Source organism: Phalangium opilio, unplaced genomic scaffold, assembly GCF_054372755.1.
Source record: "Phalangium opilio isolate 3A_F unplaced genomic scaffold, DU_Popi_V2 ptg000217l_1, whole genome shotgun sequence".
Taxonomy (NCBI): domain Eukaryota; kingdom Metazoa; phylum Arthropoda; class Arachnida; order Opiliones; family Phalangiidae; genus Phalangium; species Phalangium opilio.
The window spans coordinates 2757467-2774730 of NW_028324218.1; the positions used below are offsets into that span (position 1 = coordinate 2757467).

The 17264-nt window shown below is 34.1% G+C and overlaps 3 protein-coding genes across 5 annotated transcripts; 1 reads left to right on the top strand and 2 right to left on the bottom strand.

Moving 5' to 3' along the window:
* Positions 1-907: 907 nt before the first annotated feature.
* LOC149615636 (rho GTPase-activating protein 8-like) lies at positions 908-7844 on the bottom strand. Of its 3 annotated transcripts, none has more exons than XM_089856549.1 (12): positions 7638-7844; positions 6737-6847; positions 6280-6327; positions 5192-5462; positions 4990-5121; positions 4547-4633; positions 4376-4474; positions 4197-4316; positions 3968-4044; positions 3695-3901; positions 3510-3616; positions 908-3444 (listed from the first exon to the last, which is right to left on the bottom strand). In XM_089856549.1, exons 1-12 carry the CDS (start codon positions 7690-7692, stop codon positions 3274-3276), a joined length of 1485 nt encoding a protein of 494 aa, XP_089712675.1. In that variant the 5' UTR covers positions 7693-7844; the 3' UTR covers positions 908-3273. The 3 variants fall into 3 exon arrangements, with proteins under 3 accessions (XP_089712675.1, XP_089712676.1, XP_089712677.1); XM_089856550.1 differs by having other exon boundaries at positions 6280-6303; positions 7638-7843; XM_089856551.1 differs by lacking the exon at positions 6280-6327 and having other exon boundaries at positions 7638-7841.
* A 445-nt stretch (positions 7845-8289) lies between these two features.
* LOC149615637 (uncharacterized) lies at positions 8290-17090 on the bottom strand. Its single transcript, XM_089857191.1, has 5 exons — positions 16822-17090; positions 15736-16215; positions 14559-15140; positions 9747-10256; positions 8290-8981 (listed from the first exon to the last, which is right to left on the bottom strand). Exons 1-5 carry the CDS (start codon positions 16903-16905, stop codon positions 8385-8387), a joined length of 2253 nt encoding a protein of 750 aa, XP_089713317.1. The 5' UTR covers positions 16906-17090; the 3' UTR covers positions 8290-8384.
* On the top strand, positions 13398-15330 carry LOC149615638 (uncharacterized). Its single transcript, XM_089856553.1, has 3 exons — positions 13398-13813; positions 14098-14291; positions 14535-15330. The coding sequence occupies exons 1-3, from the start codon at positions 13792-13794 to the stop codon at positions 15135-15137; spliced, it is 819 nt and encodes a 272-aa protein (XP_089712679.1). The 5' UTR covers positions 13398-13791; the 3' UTR covers positions 15138-15330.
* Positions 17091-17264: the final 174 nt, after the last annotated feature.

The following is a 17264-nucleotide window of genomic DNA, read 5'->3' on the forward strand; positions in this document are numbered from 1 at the left end:
GCAGGGGGTAACAGTATGGAAACAGCAGGGGGTCCCAGCAGGGGGTAACAGTATGGAAACAGCAGGGGGTCCCAGCAGGGGGTGCCAGCAGGGGGCCACAGCAGGGGGTAACAGTATGGAAACAGCAGGGGGTAACAGCAGGGGGTCACAGCAGGGGGTCCCAGCAGGGGGTAACAGTATGGAAACAGCAGGGGGTCCCAGCAGGGAGTCACAGCAAGGGGTCCCAGCAGGGGGTAACAGTATGGAAACAGCAGGGGGTCACAGCAGGGGGTCCCAGCAGGGGGTAACAGTATGGAAACAGCAGGGGGTCACAGCAGGGGGTCCCAGCAGGGGGTCACAGCAAGGGGTCCCAGCAGGGGGTCCCAGCAGGGGGTCCCAGCAGGGGGTATCAGCAGGGGGTATCAGCAGGGGGTAACAGTATTGGATAATAGCAGGGGGTAACGACTCTGAAACGACTCGTATAGGCTTTTACAGGCCTATACCCTCTATGCGGCACTGCTACTATATGCCTATACCCTCTATGCAGATTGAACTGGAATGAACTTGGAACTGAACTACTATCCCTTTAAAAAAACCGTGGGGGGGCTGCCTCTGTAACTAGGGTTAACCTCCAACCTTCACTACACCTACATAATTTTGGGGCGGCTCCGAATGTTACATTAACAACGGAGTCTAATCCCAGGCGTCCCCGAATAAATAACATCGGGCTCTACGCCATCGCCGGGAATCGAACCCGGGACCGGGAACTAGTTGGAGAACGACGTCACAATTGACTAAATTCCGTTTAGTACCACAGCCTACTAGATCACGCTTTTGGCTATAGAAGCCTGTTCAATTGGCGGCCTTCAAACATTTGTTCATTTTGTGCAAAGTTTCTCTTCCTATAAAATTTATCAAAAACACAAAATTAAGTTAATTACATTTAATTTTCTTCATAAAAATTTACACTTAAAACGATGTTTTTTTTTATTTTTCTTTTTCTTTGTTTCCATTTTCAACTTCATTATTTACAAAATGTTTTTTATTTCTTTTTTTAATTACCCTTTATCTAAAAAGCTTAATTAATTTACCGTTAATTGATATGTGCTCTAAATTTCAGGCAATAAAATTAATTGCAAAATATAATACAATAATTAATTTATGAGCACCGCAAAAAACCCATCTATATATATATATATATAAATATAAATAAAATTTAAGTATTTCACGTTTAATTAATTTAATTTTTGGGCGTTTCTTCTATTATATAATTAATAATTATTTTCCTTATTTACAATATTTTTTTTAATTAATTTTTGCAGTTCAAAGGTTAGGGGTTACGAATTTTAGGAAATAATAATGAAATTTAAAATTATTGGTCCATTAAATTAAATTAAATTAAATTAAAGAACATTAGGAAAGTATATTATTAAACCACACCCCTAATCTTTTTATAAAAAATTTAAGGTATATTTTTGTTAAAAAATTCGTAATGGAAGATTGTTTATTTGTTTGTTTATTTTAGTTAAATATTTGGCTTTTGGTTGAATTTGGAATTAATTATAGCGCTGGTACGTTTATATTAATTGCAATTAATATTGGGTAAAGTACAAAAAACCGGTTGCAAAAGTTAATATTCATTTAAGCCTTGGCTGCTATTAGCAACATAACAATTTGCATATACTTTGCCCGAACAATAACTTACCTCAAATTCTACCAATCCGTTTGAATCCATTTAATTAAGGGATAAATGTATAAACTAGGTTCATTTAAACGTTAATTAGAACTAAATTAAACTAATTGAACTTATATTTTCATTTCAAAAAGCGCCAATATCAATATTAATTAATATTTTCCCAAATCTACCAATCCGTTTGCATCCATTTAATTAAGGGATTAATTTAAAAAATAAGGTTATGGGATTAATTTAAAAAATAAGGTTATGGGATTAATTTAAAAAATAAGGTTATTAACACGTTAATTAGATCTAAATTAAACTAATTGAACTTATATTTTCATTTAATAAAGCGCTAATATCAATATTAATTAATATTTTCCCAACTCTACCAATCCGTTTGCATCCACTTAATTAAGGGATTAATTTAAAAAATATGGTTATTAGCACATTAATTAGGACTAAATTAAACTAACTGAACTTATATTTTCATTTCAAAAAGCGCCAATATCAATATTAATTAATATTTTCCCAACTCTACCAATCCGTTTGCATCTATTTAATTTAAGGGATTAATTTAAAAAATAAGGATATTAACACGTTAATTAGGACTAAATTAAACTAACTGAACTTATATTTTCATTTAATAAAGCGCTAATATTAATATTAATTAATATTTTCCCAACTCTACCAATCCGTTTGCATCCACTTACCTGAGGCGTTAAATTAAAAAATATTGTTAATAACACGTTAATTAGAACTAAATTAAACTAATTAAACTTATATTTTCATTTAAATAAGTGCTAATATCAATATTAATTGATATTTTTGCTAATAACAAATTGTACCAGCGCTATTTTTCTTTCCACCGGTGGTTAAAACATTTTTGAGAGTAAGAGTTATATTACACAATTTACAATCTTGCAGGAACCTAATTCTGTTAACTAAATATGTTTTGTATATGAGACTAATTAGTAATTAACTAATTACGTATAATTAAATATTATATCCGCTATATAAAAATCTATTTTTAAAGTTAAATAAAGAGACTCTAGGCTTATGACGACTTAGCACCAACTGACTGTTGTTATTATTATTTCCTTAACATTGGGTGGGACTTAGAGACTTTCACGCGCGCGGGAAAAAATTGTCCAAGGCTTAACTAACGCGGGAAAAGAGACTTTGAGACTTTCGCCCGCGTGGGAAAAAATTGTCCAAAGCTTAACTAACGCGGGAAAAGAGACTTTGAGACTTTTCGCGCGCGCGGGAAAAAATTGTCCAAGGCTTAACTAACGCGGGAAAACAATTGTCCAAGGCTTAACTATTTAGTCTTAGCCAATATTTAAATTTCTACCGCAGTTTAAATTAAAATAAGGTGAAACTTTAAGTATTTGAAGTATTTACACTAATTCCTCGCGATTAATTTAACTATTTTAATTAAATTTAACTGATTTGGGAGAGTTTAAATAAGTTTAATTAGATCAGGAAAAAAAAAAGTCGCGATTTTTAATCACAAGGAAAAGGATTTTTCTGTTAGTAATTAATTAACTAATTTAATTAATTAGCCTAATTAATTGATTAATTAAAGTGTAAGGTGTTTGAAAAAATATGGTTTGGGCCTACTTGAGAAATATCAGGTCATGATTCTTCAATAAAAACTCTGTAAAATGGTTAATGTGCATTATTGAGGATAGAGAGGCTTGTTGTTGCCTCGACCATAACAAATTTGGACCAAAAACAATGGCCAAATTGGACGCGGTCATCTTATTCAAGTCGGAACGATCTTCAACCTAATTTAATTAAAATTAAAATAAATACTTCAATAAAATAAAATTAAACTAACAAAACGACTTACTTTTACTAAAAATTTAATAACGTATTTTAGAAGTTCGTAATTTTCTTCCGGTAATTTTCCCAGAATTAAAGATTTTACAACTGGAAGTTTATCTACACTGTCCAGTTCTAAAATTAATTAGATTAAATATTAATTAATTACAGTCAACAAGCACAAGGCGAGGCTTAAATCAAAATTTAACTTACCTTGAAACTTGAAAACGTCATCATAGAGATCAAATGTTAAAACTGGTTCGTCAAGTTCGCGCAAAAACGTTTTTAGAATCACAGCCGGTAAATGAATGTTATCATAGGCTTCAAAATCAATTGGTTTCCCTTCATCAAACAATTTTTGAACTTCTTTGACGGTTTTCGCGTTCGCGGATCGTCTGAAAATACCTTCAGTTTCCAATGCTACCCAAAATAATTAAGAAATTAAGTTAATTACGGCTTAATTAAGATAATTAATTACAAACTTACCATTATCATTGTCTAGATAATCAATGCATTGCCTAACAACTCTCGGTAATGGAGCTCCGTTATTGTGTTCTTTAATGCTAGAAAAAAGTAAAAATTAAAAACGCACGTCAAAAACCGGCCGCCAGCCAGCCAGAAGGGGGTCGGACCAATACTTTTGTGTGCCCACTCAATTGGCGCGAAAAAGTAAAAAATGATTAAAACTACGTAATTTAAAGGGAAATTAACTTACAAAGCTAAAGATACCCTAAATTGTTGCGTATCTAAAGGTTGAGAGCCTTGAATAGAACCTGTGCTTGGAGAAGGTGTTAACCATGTTCCTTTTGCAGCTAATTGTAATTTCATATCATGTCTAATGAAAAATAAATTAATTAATTAATCTTTATAATTAATTAGATTTAAATATCTTACTGTATAACAACATCAGGAATGGCCAATTGGTCAAAATGTAAATGTTGTTTAAGCTCAGGCAAATAATTTACATACATAACTTTTTTTCCAAATTTGACGCTAAAGAATTTTTTAACTAATTAATTAAATTTAAACTAACTAATTAATTAATATTTTAAATTTAAATAGTACCTAATTGCGGGTTTAAATATTTTCCATACTATTCTTATAAAATTGGTGGGATGGACTAGATAGAGAGCTTTCAAATTTTTCTTATATCTAAATTAAATTTTATTATTTATTTAATTAAATTAATTAATATTTAATTAAATTAATTATTTATTTAATTAAATTAATTAATATTTAATTAAATTAATAATTGTTTAATTAAATTAATTATTTATTTAATTAAATTAATTATTTATTTAATTAAATTAATTATTTATTTAATTAAATTAATTATTTATTTAATTAAATTAATTAATATTTAATTAAATTAATTATTTATTTAATTAAATTAATTAATATTTAATTAAATTAATTATTTATTTAATTAAATTAATTTATATTTAATTTAATTAAATTAATTAATATTTAATTTTGGTAAATAAATTAAATTAAATTATAGAACATACTTTCTATCAAATGCTTTATAGGCTTGCCATAGCCAACTTAACGAAGGTTTATTTTTACTATTTAGTCCATAATGAAAATAAACGAGCGAATAATCGCTTTCGACAAATTGATTGAGCGTGTGCATCAAATACCTTCGTATTTCCAAGGTTAAAGGTTAATAAAAAACATCGAAAAATACTTACAAAAAATGATCATAAGTACCTTAAAAATCTTTGGTGATTCAATTCTTTATTTGAGGGTAAACGACAGGCCGATATGACGATGACTTTCCGACCATACGCGTCATCTCCAGCTATTTCAACAATTCCGTACTTGGCAATGTCTTCAAAATCGTCTAAATTAAGTTCATCATCCGTGCAATGATCATATTGATCCCCCAAAACTTCCTCAAAATTTTCATCCATAATTCCATCGGACATCGGAGATTCCAAATAATTTTCCTCTAATTCTTCTTCTTTTTCGAGACATATTTCTTTGTGTGGCGATGAAAATAAAGATTACGGTTATTAGTTTACTTAATTAGGTACGTTTTAAGCCTAAGCTAAGCTTTGTAATTAGTTTTAATTTCGTGATGGAACTGGATTGAGTTCAATCGTAATCGTAAATATCTCACCATACAACAAAGTTGCCGTTTTAATATAGTTTTTATGGGGAAAAAACGTTAGTTTTCATTGAAACGGGGAATTTGAACACTGTTTTAATCGAGGGGGTAGACACTTGAGAACTCAGGTGTACAATATGTCTTGAACTCAATGCATTGTCAAAGCTGAACTCTGAGTTCCGAAGGCTTTGAACTCAATGCACTGTCAAAGCTGAACTCTGAGTTCCGAAGGCTTTGAACTCAATGCACTGTCAAAGCTGAACTCTGAGTTCCGAAGGCTTTGAACTCAATGCACTGTCAAAGCTGAACTCTGAGTTCCGAAGGCTTTGAACTCAATGCACTGTCAAAGCTGAACTCTGAGTTCCGAAGGCTTTGAACTCAATGCACTGTCAAAGTTGAACTCTTTTGAACTCAGGTGTACACAGAGATCCAAAGTGTCTACCCCCTCGGTTTTAATAAACAAAGGTGTCTTGAGCTACACCCTTGGTTTCTAAAACACTGAGAATACAATAACATGCGGGGAAAAAGAAAAACAAGCATGCAAGTGCCACATTGCCAAAGCAGTGGGGGGCCAATAGCAAATAAAGTTAATTAATTAAGTGCTAATTAATTTAATAATTAATTAATTAATGAAAAGCTTGTGTAAGGGAACTTTTTTGTATTTTAAACTGCACTGCAGCACTCTTACCTTCGTGAAATGAAAAGTGCTGTACTGCGAAGTGAGAAAAAGTAAAACCTTCTTTAAATTGCATTATCATGTTCAATTAAATTAAATTAAATTAATTCGGCTGCGAAAATTAATTAAACATAGTTCCTTTTCCCGTGTTAAGCTTAAAAACCATCACCTTTGCTTACAAATATTCCCAAAAAGCGCATAAACAAAATATAGTGCGTGTTTAAAAGATTTCCTAAGGTTTTTTAACGAACCTTGTAGGTTCTCCGCTGCTTTAGCACCACCACCAGTCTCACCCATTTTTATTATTAAATATATATATATATATATATATATATATATATATAAAACGCGTTTGTAACTGTATAACTCTAGATATGTCTACCAGTACAAGATAAAACTGACTTTTTAAGAAGCCATAAAACTTATAATTCTAAGTAGGCGTAAGTTATAAAATAGAGCTCTCTCTCACCAGCAGTTGCTGCTTGGACTAGCTCAGTATCGTCAAATTCGAGTCCAGGTTCATAGTCGCAATCATGATTATCGGGAACGCTATCACTAGCCTCAGATTTTGTTGACTCGCCTTAAAATGGGGAGGTAAAAACGTCAAGTAGAAGTATAACAATAGTCTAACGGTGAAAGGCAAAAATGGGAACAATAGTCTAGGTACAAAGTCTAAAAAGGTGAGATTAGAGAGCTGTAAATGATACAGAGCACTTAAAAACTCGCTAGTTTGCATCAGGATTACAGTAGTGATGTTGGATTATTCTACTCTGACATTAATGTAAGTAAATTTCACATTTACGTAAATGAATGATTTAATTTTGATCAAATTACGTTTCTGGATTGTTAATAACGATATTTACATGATAGATTATAGTTCCCTATTAAATTTGCATCATATAGTATTAAAAAAATTTCTAAAAGTCTTTATAATGCGCTTAACGGAGGGAAAGTGGTAAATATGGTAACGGGAATATTTGATTGATTCTATACATTGAAATATCATCAGAAAATTCGATTGAAAAGGGCTTTAGAAAACAGATTCATAATAGAATTTTACAGTTTTTATTAAACTAGCCCTGAAGAAAAGTTATTCATGCGTAAAACCAGGTCATTTTAGTATTTTTCTAATTTTAACCTTTTTTAGTATTTTCCGATTTGTTTTGAGTTTTTGACAGCTAGCTATGCTCTACATTACGTTTGATTTAAGTTTCCCTAATATTTATCAGAATTACGTTTAAATTAATATAAAAGAATTATAACACTAACATTAAGACAAGTTTTAAAATTTTCTGGGATTAATTTAAATACAATTAACCTCAAATTAAAAATAAAAATAAGGAAAAAAACAATGCCAAGGCTTAGCTTACCTGAAAATCTTCTTTCCATTCTTGGTCCATTTCTTTCGTTTTGCGCGTTATCCATTGGGTTTTAGAAGCTCGAACAATAAAAACTACGAAACATAATGATTAAATTAAATCCCGTATACTTCGATAGCATCCTTTTCCTTTCGATAATTTGATTAAATATTCGCCAAGTCTACATATATTTCCTAATTTCCGATGAAATCACTACCTAAACACAGTCTGAAGCCGCCATTTTGTGACGTAATCGTTCCGGTCTTGGTCCCGCCAAAATTCGAACACCACCCTAGACCGGAAATACATCCAATACCTTATAAAACCGAAATATGACTTTCAAATTTAATTTTAAATCTTCTTCTAAGGTATAACTAACCTTCTAATGTTTAGTTTTAGTGAACTGGCTTGTTAAGTGAACCAAGTTAACGATAGCTTCAGATTGGGGCTCAGTGTGGGAGGTCAAGTGTGGTCAACTAGCTTTAGCTTAGCTGGCCACGGTCGGCTGCTCCCAGATCTTTACTCGCCCGTAACCCAACTCAAATGAAAGGCAAACATCTCCTTGGTCTATGGGTGTCAAATTTACTAACATTTCATTAATAAGACTACAAATAGGCTTAAGACATAGAATTAGGCTTAGCATTACTAGAAGACACAAAATTAAGGTTAAAATTGCAAATTTTAATGGCACACTGGGATTAATTAGTTATTTACAAGGGCTTTTGTTATTAAATCATCAAAATTAAAATAAATAAGCGTTCACTGGTTGCGGTCTGGATGAATGATGGCGACAGAGGGTGTAGCAATGAGAGGGTTCTCTTCAATCGTTCCGTTGTCTTTACCAACTTCCAATTCCTCGTTGAGATAAAAGAAATCGGGTGATTTTTCACATGGTATGGCCATTTCCGGTTCTTCACAGTCTACCGTCTCTTGGTTGAAGATGGTCCCATTGGGGCATTCAAAGGAAAATCGCAACGGCGTAGGGTTGACGTAGTCCTGGTAAATGGCGGAGCAGATGTGAAAGTACTTGCAATCGGTCTCCATGTCCGCGTAGTATCCATAATAACGTCCGGAGCAACTGAAGGTGAAGTTTCGGTCATTCGGGAGCTTATCGAAGACTTTCAGGATGGCAGGACGTAGAAGGGAATCTTTAACGTCGGTATCGTTTCTGCTTTCTTCGGTAATCACATCGAAAATTTCAGATAAGTCCATATCGTGCTCGAGTGCGTAGTCCAAGTCTAAGATGGGTTCCTGATCCACGGAGTACTCCGTGTCCTGGCCCACGGCAGGAGTCAAGGAAAACACCACGATAGCGGCAACTTTAAAATAAAAACAGAAAAAAGAATAATTAGGCTTAAAATTTTGTTATCAACGTAATGAGAAGTACTAAAAAAAATCAGGGACGGGACTTAGATGACAAAAAAAGCTTCCCTAAATCTCAACACAGTTAATTTAACTAGAGTGCATTAAAATTAACCCTAAATCTATCTTAAACTAAAAAAGATTGAAAGTGTACCTCACCCAAATTTAAACCATTAAAATTCTCCAGAAAAACTAACACTAATAAGAAAATTTCCGAGAAAACTTAGAAATATTTGAGAAAAATTCCACTTACCAAAAATAAATAATTCAACGGGTAACATGGTCCTCGGTATAAGTTCCAAGAAAAAGATCTAAGTCTCAAACAATTGATTCTAAAAGCTAACAGGTTTCAGCAGACTGCAGGTGAAATTCGGCTCGGCTCAAGTCAGGCTAGGGTGTAGTGGCTCTGTCTGGTCAGGATCGTCTCGTCCGAGTGAATGACTTGGGGACAAAGGTGGGGGTCCTTTTATAGGCAGGGGAGGTATTCAGGGAATGTTCTAGCAACGCGCCCAAAGTTGCCTTTTGGACAGGGGAAGGGTTGAGGGGGAAGTGGGGGAGGAATTTTGAATTTTGATACTGGACTTCACAAATTTTGGCGGGAATTTGTGGCTTTTTGGTGTATGCTTAAGACTATAGTTTAAGACACCAAATTTAAAAAGTTGAAATTGAAGATTTTATTACAGTGAAAGGTTTAGTTATTTACAATACATCAATTAGTATACAATTACGACAAATTAATTAATTAATAAATTACGATTACATATCTTTGTCTTCAATGGGTCCATCTGTTTCATCATTTTCATATTCGGTGTTACGGTAGAAGAACTCCTCTGATTTTTCGCAAGGGATTGCCTTTTCTTTGTCCACACAAGCCGTTGTTTTCTGATCAAACACGGTTTCTTCGGGGCATTGGAAGTAGAATTGTACCAAGGTTGGTGTGGCGGTACCGGGTTCGGGTGACACTGTAGTGCAAACGTGGAAGTACTTGCAGTTGGTCTCCATGTCAGCGTAATATCCGTAATGGCGTCCGGAACGGACCGAGCAAGCGAAGGAGAAATTTTGAATTGGGGCGTATTGGTTGAGGACTTCCGAGACCGATGGTAGAGTGTGGTTTGAAGTTTCGTCATCAACAGTGTCAATTAAGTGTTCTTCCACAATTAGGTCCACTAGTTGTGATAGGTTAATTGGTTCAGGGAGAACGTCTTCTTGGGCAAATACACAGACGTTTGAAATGCAGACGACGGCAATGAAGATAGCTGTAAAAGAGAAATTAATACATTAGGCTTAACTAGGTTTTTTTTCCAACAAAAAGCCTTATAGTAGCAATTTGACCTAAATTTGGTCTAAGAAGGGTTTTTTTCCTAAAAAATTCATTAAAGAAGAAAGTTTATACTCTATGAGAGGCTTGGTTCACACTAAAATAATGTCTGTAGTCTATTAGGGGCTTGGTTAGTACCTAAACAAAGAATGAAGTCTATAAGAGGCTTGGTTCACACTAAAATAATGTCTGTAGTCTATTAGGGGCTTGGTTAGTACGTCCTAAACAAAGTCTGATAGTCTATGAGAGGTTTGGTTAGTACCTAAACAAAGTCTGTAGTCTATGAGAGGTTTGGTTAGTACCTAAACAAAGTCTGTAGTCTATGAGAGGCTTGGTTGACACTATGAGGGACTTAGCTTATCACCGAAATTTGGTATAAAACTAATTTTTTGTAAGTCCAAGAAAAAAATAAGGAATTAACAAACTTACCAAGAAATTCTTTGATTGAAAACATGATGAAGATGGTTTTGACCAGACGTTAGGCTTTTAGAGTTGGAAGAAAGATTAACAACCACTTCTTTGTCAAAGACTCGAAGAAAGGAAGGTTTGGGTTTGATAGAAACAGTTGAAAGAATGGCCCCTTTTATACTTTTCCAATCGAGATAATTGGTGTCCAAAGGTCCGAGGGTTCGACCTCTTGTTTGTTGACAGCACGTAAATGCATTACAGATGGACCATCGACCCTTATCTATCAGTAACAATGCCAGGACACTATAGAGAAAGCTTATTAACCAATCAGAATACGGATTTTGGTTGAAAATGTCTTTAAAATACGAGGGTAGTAGAAGACCATAATAGAGTGCTGTCAGAAGCGCCGGTGTGACGTCACCCATGCTGTTTTCCCATAAAGAAAAAACGGTAACTGTCATGGCCGCCCATTGCTAAACGCAGACTCGTGACGGTTAACCTTGGATCTGACGTCACAACTGACAGCACTCTATACTGATGTAAGGAATGCATATAGCTAATTGGAATCTTTTCACCCCCAACATATGAAACTCTTTTGTTGTTCAATTATAAAGTAATTAAAATTTAGTAATGAAGAATATGTACCTATTTAAAAAAATTAAATAAATTAATTAATAGAAATTTCTAGGCCTATAACAGATAAGTTTATTAAATTAAGAAATTTATGATATACTATTATTTAATTTAGATAAAACTAGACGAGTAGAAAATGTAAATCTTCTATCTTTCTCCATTTTGTTTGACCTAAGAGATTTGATGAGTGTTTTAGGGATGGTCCCTTAATTAAATTAGAAATTATTGCCTTTAAGTTTCATAATTAAATATGAAATTAATAGAAACTCCTATATATAATAAAAATATTTGTTTTTACTAAATAAATAAAACTGTAAACTTGATAAATTGAAATAATATTTATTTTTTTGTGTGATTTCTTAGAAACGATTTGTAAAATTCCCCCAAAACGTAGGCAAACACAATAATAGAATCTGACCTTAGAAAGCGACTATCTTGTTTTTCAAATAAATACTACCATAAGTTCATAAGATATGTTCCTTCCATAAGTTTGTTTAATTAATCTCTGGTTACAAAGTGGAGCTTGTAATTTTGAAGTGAGTGAGTGAGGTAGGTCATAGATTCGAGGAGGTAAAGCGAGGGAGGCCTGGTGAGTGGGGCAGGCGCTGCTGTCAAATGGGGCTTAGTAATGCAGATTAAATAAATAGGACCTAGATGTAAATAAGTCCTAGCTGCAAAATTAATTAACCACCATCGAGTAGGACTTTAATTGACTCGCTCCCCCTCGTTCTCCTTGAGTCGAACTAGTTATCTCGAGCTGCTGTAAGTCTCTCAGTAGCATTACGAATCGTATAGGTGATGTCATACTTATGGTTAACATATCACTTATAAACTTATGTTACTACGAAAACCACATGTTTTGTCGGTGTTAAATTCTATTCATTTTGCCACGTGTTCCGAACGATACATTTTTGTTTAAATAAATAAAGCTAATATGGTCAAAGGCTCAACATCCCCTTGAAAATACCCCATAACCTTAACACAATCCCCCTAACATCTACATACTGGTTCTTAGCGTATCAATTGCAAACAAACGATTGAACTTGAACCCTTTCTTTGTTACAAAAACTCTCCTTTCGACACTCTATTTGGAAAAACCATTATCCTCGGTCCTGTTACAATGCATCAATTCAATTCTACCTCGAAACGTATTTCTAGATAAATCTATCTATTGACCGTGACGAACTTTGACCTTATTTTTCTAGTATGGACATATTTTGTAAAAACAAGATAAAATATGTTATGACTTTTTTAGGGTTAAAGAATTGTAGATAAACTGACCATGACGAACCTTTGACCTTATTTATCGAGGTTGGATTTGTTTTGAAATAAAAATATTTGATTTCAATAGAATGATAGAGAGATTAAGTTAAGTAAGAGAAAAAGAAATTATTATTAGAAGGGTTAAGCATTAGGAATTTCCCAACATCTCCCACGTTTTTAAAAAAATTTAATGATTAGGCTTAATGAACTTCAGGTTCAGGCATCTCAATATGAGTACGACATCAGTTTCTTGAGGTGGTGGCCATTATGAGGGGAAAACATTACTAATTAAACTAAAAATGGGGTCAAAATTATCAGGGATTGATTTGAATTGTGTCAGGTCAATTTCTTGAAGGTTACAATAAATATATTTAAAAATAAAAATTTATTCAAATTAAGAGTTGAAGTTTTTAATTACTATTCTATTAATTAATTTAAGAGAAACCAATTAACACTTCCCTGACGGACAACAATTCACGACACAACAATTAAGCCTACTATTAATGGGTAGTTTTAGTTTCTTAACTCTAACCATTCCAAAAGTATAAGAAATCGTAATGTAAAGTAATATATTTAGTTTTTAATTTTGGTACTAATTAGTCACTTTACTAATTTATAATTAGTCAGGTAAAATAACTTCAGATAGTCAGGAATGACCCCGGAGAAGTCAGGGAATTTTGAAACAAAACATCTGTCTCAACTGTACCCATAAACAAAGCCTATATTTTATCAAAATACTTATTTTTAAATAAATAAATCACTGAGGCTACAGAATTTTCGCGCCTAAAATTACCAGTAAATGGCGGGAAAACTAAAATTTCACGCGCCACTATTTTTGGCGCGAAAAGACGCTACCCTTTTCCCAATCAGGGGCAGCACGTGGCGAAGATGGTCCCCACGCTCGGAAAATCCCCAAAATTCTTACCGGGAAAAAGCAAACACTACCAATTTCTCAAATCATGCCCAGTTCATCCTAAGGGCGGAGTTCTCTTGAAGAGATTAGCAGCTGCCTGCCTTAACTTAACATCCTGGAACAACAGACAAGCCCGGGTTATTGCAATGTTGAATATTCGATATGGTATGGTTTGGGGCCGGGGTCTATAAATACGAGATTTGGCGGCAAATGTATACCATTCTTACTCCTTCTTTTGCTGGATTAAGTTGTGCCCGATACATTTCAATATGATCTCCAAAATCCTCATTGGTAAGTCTCTAAACTTCTTCTTGACTTATAAGTTAGACTTAAACCTTAGCTAGAAACTTAGAAATTATTTTACTAATTCGCTAATCGCTAGTTTTGTGAACTTTCAGATAGTTTTAAAGTTATTTTATGAAAAATTCAGTTCAGTTATTAGAATAATTTTTTTGGTTGATTAGTTTTAAATAGTACTAGGTTAAGTTCTTACTGTAGCAACTATATTTGATTTTAAATTTATCTTTCTAGAATTGTTAGTCTTAATTAGAGGGTTTTTTGTTAATTACTTTCAGCTTGCCTTGTGGCTTACGCCGCTTACGCTTTCTTTGGCTACGCCGCTCCCGCCAAGAGGCTCGTTTATGTCACCCCACCAAAGGGTGTTGATGAAGTAGAACCCATCACGACCAGTTTCAACTGCATTGGACGTATTTACGGATACTACGCCGATATGGAAAACGAATGCAAATACTTCCACATTTGTCATAAGGTAAGAACACTTCCGGTTGATAATTAGTCAGTGTCATGTTAATTAGCGTTAAAACCTACCCTGAAACGAATTTCGTCCCGTTTCAATAGCATAAGTAGATAAAAAGTTAGAAATTTTCATGAATCGAAACATATCACTCATGAATAATTCAAATACTGATAACTTCGGTTCTAATTAAGATAGAGAGTCGATTCCACTTGCATTCTTTATCTAATTAAACCTTTTTCCTTATCTCATTAACAGGTTTACCGTCGTGATGGTACTTACTCCATGGTTCAATCCACTTTCAAGTGCCCCAACGGAACCTCTTTCAGTCAATCCCTTCTTAACTGCGATTGGGATGAATTCCTTGGACCTTGCCAAGATTCTGACTTTGATTCCAACTTGTACTTCACTACTCCCGCTCCTTATTACCCGACTACTGATGTTTACGAAGAAGAAGAATACGAAGAAGTAACCACACCAAAACCCAAACGTAAACTCCAGAGGAAGAGAGGTTACCTTAAACCCAAGAGCAAGGTCGTTCCCGTTACCACTACCAAAAAGCCCATCGTTAAGAGTATCAAAAAGGTAGCCGTAAAGACCACTGCTAAACCCGTCGTTCAAACAATCCAAGAACCCATCGTTCAGACCACTCAACAGCCCGCCTTGGAAACTACCCAACAACCCATCGTTCAGACCACCGAAAAGCCCACCGTCCAAACTACCCAAGAGCCCATCGTTAAGACCACCGAGAAGCCCGCTGTCCAAACTACCCAAAAGCCCGCCATTCAAACCACCCAACAACCCGCCGTAGAAACTACCCAAAAGCCGGTTGTTGAAACCACCGTTGAACCCGAGGTTTAAGTTCTAAAATTAACTTAAAAAAAAGATACTCAACATGAACAATTTTAAATTAGAAACAAAATTCTCAGCCTTAACTTAAAATTCGCCATAACCATTTTAAATTATTAAAATTCACTACATAAACTTAAAAAATTCGGTATTTATAAAATGTAACTTTCAACTGTGCAAAATCTCAATAAATTATTGGTTTTAATTACTGTTAAATTAATTAGAGATAAGCATACTTTTACGCATATTTTAGCATAAGCATATTAGAAAGTATCCTGAAATAGTTTTGGTCCCATATTAATATCATAAGTAGAACCGAAGTTAGAAATTTTCATGAATAAGGAAAATTTTACTCATGAATAATTCAAATTCTTATACCTTCGGTTCTAACTGTGATAGAAACGTGGTTCCAATTTTAAATGATAGAGTTTAAAGCGCCCTTTATATTTATGCAGCTAATATTTGAATAACTAAACATATTTAAAGATTGCAAATAATTTATTTTAGTGAAAAATATTGAAATATTTACATTAAAATTAACAGAACTCTTATCAAATGGTCTATTTACAACTACAACGTGATACATATAAAAGTTTTATTGTTTAAGTTAAACAAAATCCTGATTAACAGCCTTATCATAAACGTTGTTGGCTATTTTCTTAAGTTGACTTGTTAACTTTTCGTTTAAACCGTACAGCCTTTCGGAATCCTGGCAAGGGTATGACTCATCAGGGTAATTGCAAACAAAGGCCTCTTGGTCGAAAATGGTAGGTTTCGGGCATTGAAAAGCGTAGTGAGCTAAGCCTTGTCCACCATCCGATGTGACGTATGGGAAACAAACGTGGAACACGGTGCAGTTGTGTCTTGGGTCCGCGTAGTAACCATACATTCTTTCCGAACACGTGAAGGGCATTTGGGTGTCGTCAAACGGAACAGCTTGGTTTTCGGATGGTTGTGGTCCTATGTTTGAATTAGCCATAGTTGCGAAACTTGGTTCTGGTAGGTCAGTCACCGATGATGGGTCCTGCAAATCCGTCCCGAGCCATGGAACATCGAATTCCTCAGTGTCGTTTACGGTTAAGTCATTGTCCTGTTAGTTTTAGGACAGTTAATGATTGTACTAAGCCTAATTGGTCACACGGTTAAGCCTAATTCCTTCAAACGTGCAGCACGATGATCTTAAGCCTATTTTGAATTCCTCTTCTTCCTAAGCCTAATTATTCACACAGTTAAGCCTATTTTTCCCGATAGATTCATAGTCACGCGTTAAGCCTAATCCTTCAAAGGTGCAGCACGATAATCTTAAGCCTACTTTGAATTCCTCTTATCACTAAGCCTAATTATTCACACGATTAAGCCTATTTTTCCCGGCAGATTCAAAGTCACGCGTTAAGCCTAACCCTTTAACCACGAACCACGATGATCTTAAGCCTATTTCCTAAGCCTAAATTTCCTAAACTCCTCTAAAAGTTTCTAAACCGAAATATGCGAGTTACTAAACAAATTTACTTCAAAAGGCCATGAAGCTAACCCTAAAAAGTCATGATAATGAATCATCATATTTTAAATTAAGACCAACTGTGCTGATAAAAGAGTAAACAAGTACATCTAAAATTAAGGCCAATAAAGCAAACTTAATTACAATGCACTGTCTTTAAATTAATTTAAATTAAGGCTTACGGCTACTTTATCTTACCTGAATTTGCGACGATGTTAAAACAACACACGAAAGCATTAAAATTAAACATTGTTTAAACTCATATTTAAATACTGACTCCATATTTCACCATAAAATAAACTATAATCTATCTCCTTCAAACTTCAAATTGAAATAAACTGAGTATTTCAAATTTCTCGAGAAATTATAACCCGATAACAAAGGAAATAAAATATTCCGGAAATTTGGGTGTTATCTCTTCGAAAAGAGTCAACTTACAGACGACAATAGGAATGGCACCCTTCGCTGCCCTGGGTGCAAGCATGGTGTTTTGGATTCATTAAAAAAACATCGGTTGGCCTTTGGAACTTAACTCGGTTCACGTGCTATTGTTGTAGTCTTTAAGACCCTTAGTTTTCCTTGTTAAAATTACGTTTTTCTAACGTAGTTTTCATCTAAAAGCCAAGAACCTCAAAGGCTAT